Genomic DNA, 4,011 nt, shown 5'->3' with positions numbered 1-4,011 from the left:
GTATTTGTTATTGGGTTCTAATCAAAGAAGAAGACACAATACACATTGTGCCTGGCAGTGTGGCTCAAACTGGCAGTTTGGCATAAACTGGTAGTTTGGTAGAAGACACAATGCACAAGTGCCTGGTAGTTTGGCACTTCTGACTACTAGATACAAAACTTTAATATGTGACCTCAATCATTTAGTAAGTAGAATCCAGATTATTAGTTTATTATATAGAATACTCCATACTTCTATCAAAACTTCTCTATAAGCTAAAGCAGCCTGAACAAACGTTGGCACCTTAACACTAATCCATGATTTTTCTTTATTTTTGTTTTTTTTTTTTGGGGGGGTGTTAATCTCTTGGTAATACAATTTTCAATATTTATATATTATTAATTACACTTATTTTTCAGGTTCAATGTTAAGCTTTCAATTTATTTCCATTTGAGCACAGATATAACATTTATCACCGAGTCTAAAAAATCACCAAGAGTTATATGGATCAGAATTATTTTAACCCACTTAATATACACTAACCAGCAAATAGTTCTCCAGTTAACTATTTTATTTTCTACAGTGCTTACTTAGACTTTTCCTCCTTCCAATTACTGTTCACTCCATAATTGTAACAATCTTCCAAAGATACATAGTGAGAGGGATATTAACAACTTTTTCACAAATATTTACTAATTGAAAAAGCTGAAAGAATTCATCAATTTAGAATTCTGGGAACATTCAGGTGGTAAACACAATTCAGCTTTTGAGAGTGAGAACCATTAGCTATTTTCTCTAGATATTTGTTATTTCCATTTTTCTTTGAACCATCTATTTATTGATCCAGCTAAAATCAGGCAACTTTTACCCTTAGGGCTCCGAGAACATGCTCCCGTATTTTCTTAGTCCTTACCCCATACACGATGGGATTAAGGAAAGGGGGTACCAAAAGGTACATATTTGCAATAAAAATATGAATGTGTGCAGGCACATTTTTGCCAAAACGGTGAGTGAACATTGAAAAACCAGCTGTGGAGTAGAAGACAAGAATGACACAGACATGGGAGCCACATGTGCCCAAGGCCTTAAAGCTAGCTTCTCGGGATGGCAGGTAGAATACAGAGTGGAGAATGAAAGCATAGGAAATAGCAGTGAAAATGACATCGCATGAGGCAATGATAGAAGCGACACTTAAGCTATAATGTTTGATGGCCCCTGTGTCCATACATGCCAGCTTCACCACAGCCATAAACTCACAGTAGGTGTGGGCAATGATTCGTGTTCTACAGTACGGAAGCAGTTTGAGCAGAATGGGATGTGGCGAAAAGAAGGCCACACCCCGGACCACCACAATTATACCCATTATGGTGATGTGAGTGTGGGTGAGAATGGTGGCATGGCGCAGGGGGTGACATATGGCCACATATCTATCAACGGCCATGGCCAGGAAGAAGCCTGATTCCATGGCAGTAAAGCTGTGGATGAAGAACATTTGGGCCAGGCAAGCATCAAAGGCAATGTCACGGGCTCCAAGCCAGAACAGACACAGCATGCGCGGCAGTGTAGACGTGGAGAGGACCAGGTCAGTGACTGACAGCATGCACAGAAAGAAGAACATGGGCTCGTGGAGGCTCCGCTCTGCCTTCACCATGGCCAGGATGGTCATGTTGCCCACCACAGCCACCACGTACATGGAGCAGAAGGGAATCCCAATCCAGACATGCAGGTGCTCTAGGCCTGGGATGCCCATCAGAGAGAAGGTGACAGGAGAGGGGAGAGAAGTGTTGAGAGATGGCATGATGCTTATGCTTTTCTTCATATCGGTAATTCTGAAGGCAAAGTTGTTAGGTTGATGTGATCAAATCAGACGCTGAAATACTTGTAGATCTGGTTCAGGAGGTCCTCTAATTTTCTGTTATTAAAAATAATTCAAATTCATAATTGGTTTTACTTAATTTTCTAAGACCAAATTGATAAAATCAACAACATACCAAATTATTGACACCATATAAGTCATCTTGCCTATTTGTTGCCAAAAAATAGTCCCTCTATAGTTCTACTTGTATATAACTCAACAAATACTCATTGAGCAGTTGCTGTGAAACAAACCACATGTCATGAAATTGAGATAAAGAAATGGATAAATCAGATATTCTTCTCAGGAAGATACACTCTACAAGAAAAATTAAAACACCATGATATGGCTAATAGTGAATAGTATGTGTGAACTTTGTATTGTGTGTTAAGAATGTCACATTTAAGCTGATACCTGAATGAAGGAGTTTAAAATGTTCACAGCCTGGGTTATGCTTTCCTGGTAGTGAAAATACCAAGAAAAATGACTATGAATCAGGGACAACTAGGAACAGACAAGAAGGCTAGTATTTCCAAAGTTTATAAACAAGAGAGAAAGTGGTAGACTATGAGATCAATTTCACCACATTAATGGCTTCATGTCTTCACTTTTTCCTTAGCCCATTTTAAAGAAAATAGATTACACAAAGACTTCCTATAGAATATTGTAAATTTCTCTGCTTCATTTCATTCCATCAGTACTTTCTGATGAGCCCCTAATTTTGCATCAATTATATGGGTTCTAAATCTTTTGTAGATAACAATTCCATGAATTGAAATATTTTCATCTATTAATTATTATAAACTCCCCATGTTATCGTTGACTGCATCTGCATATTATTTTCTTTCTTGTATCTTCACCCCAATGGTAGCTACCAGAATAATATATAACACTCTCATTGTTTTACCTCAAGCACCGCATCTACTAATAGATATGATAGGTGCACAGTAAATATTGACTGCAAGGATTGACTACCAGTAAGTTGGAACTTAAGGAGACTATTCACATTCTCTGAAGTAACATGATGTGGAAAATCACTCCTAAGAACACAGGAATTCCCTCCATAGTACCAGAGATATGAATTTTTCTCAGTGGGTTACTTTCACATCAATGATTCTCGAAAATGATTTTGGATGGAGCCAGGCTGGCTTCCATTTAAGATCTCACCACATGCTTCCCATTTAAGATCTCAGTTACCATTTCTCTAAATGAGTCAGCTTTGAGAAATTAAAAGGAACTTGCTTTAGGTAAAATATGTTACAACCCACACTCTAAATGACTTAGGAATAGAAATAAATTTTCTCCTTCTGGTCTAAGAGGAAGGTCAAGCATGCCTCATGAGTTACATCTGAAATTTGGACAACTAATGAATTTGTTGGTGTGCATGCAATAAAACTCTGTGATTTGCTGGAATGTTTCTGCAAGTGGACGTGATGTTGAAGTTATTGGAGTGGCTTCTGAAATGGTAAAAATCTATTATCTGCCTTCCATTCCTCATTTGTAAATTTGAATATGTGGCTAATCTGACAAATAAAGTATTATGGTATTGCCTTTTCCCCACTCTTTATTTCTTTCATGGATCCTTTAAATAGATATATACCATGTATTTCTTTGAATATATATCATATATCTACTAGATATAAAGATATATACATAGGTATATCAGTAAGGATGTAGACGCGGATATATCATTAAGGTGTCAAGACTTCCCCCACCACAACACTTCACTTTAACCCCATCCATTGCCTTCTCAAGTCAATATTTTACCACTTAGGTCATTTCTCTGTATAGATGGACCTATTGTCCTCCATTTATTCATCAAGTATCCCACTTTATGATACATTCAGAGGAGTGCATTTGCTGGGTTGGTAAACTGACCTGATGATGTCCTAGATACTGATTATTCACTAAATTTAACCCCATCCATTGCCTTCTCAAGTCAATATTTTGCCACTTAGGTCATTTCTCTGTATAGATGGATCTATTGTCCTGCATTTATTCATTGAGTACCCCATTTTACGATACATTCAGAGGAGTACATTTACTGGATTTGTAAATTGACCTAATGATGTCCTAGATACTGATTATTCACTAGCGCAGATTCCCTTATACTTCAACCCATAGTTTCAAAAGCAAGTAAAGGCTTCATGGAAGAGAATCCCAAGGGTAAAGTGGAT

At 37.5% G+C, this 4,011-nt stretch overlaps 1 protein-coding gene across 1 annotated transcript; it reads right to left on the bottom strand.

The window, feature by feature from the left end:
• Positions 1-832: 832 nt before the first annotated feature.
• LOC119538480 (olfactory receptor 52M1-like) lies at positions 833-1,777 on the bottom strand. The gene has a single exon (XM_037841447.1). It carries the CDS (start codon positions 1,775-1,777, stop codon positions 833-835), a length of 945 nt encoding a protein of 314 aa, XP_037697375.1.
• Positions 1,778-4,011: the final 2,234 nt, after the last annotated feature.

The sequence above is a fragment of the Choloepus didactylus genome, chromosome 6 (genome assembly GCF_015220235.1).
Source record: "Choloepus didactylus isolate mChoDid1 chromosome 6, mChoDid1.pri, whole genome shotgun sequence".
NCBI classification, from domain to species: domain Eukaryota; kingdom Metazoa; phylum Chordata; class Mammalia; order Pilosa; family Megalonychidae; genus Choloepus; species Choloepus didactylus.
The sequence above is the reverse complement of the archived record's forward strand: the minus strand, read 5'-3'. Positions and strand labels throughout refer to the sequence as shown.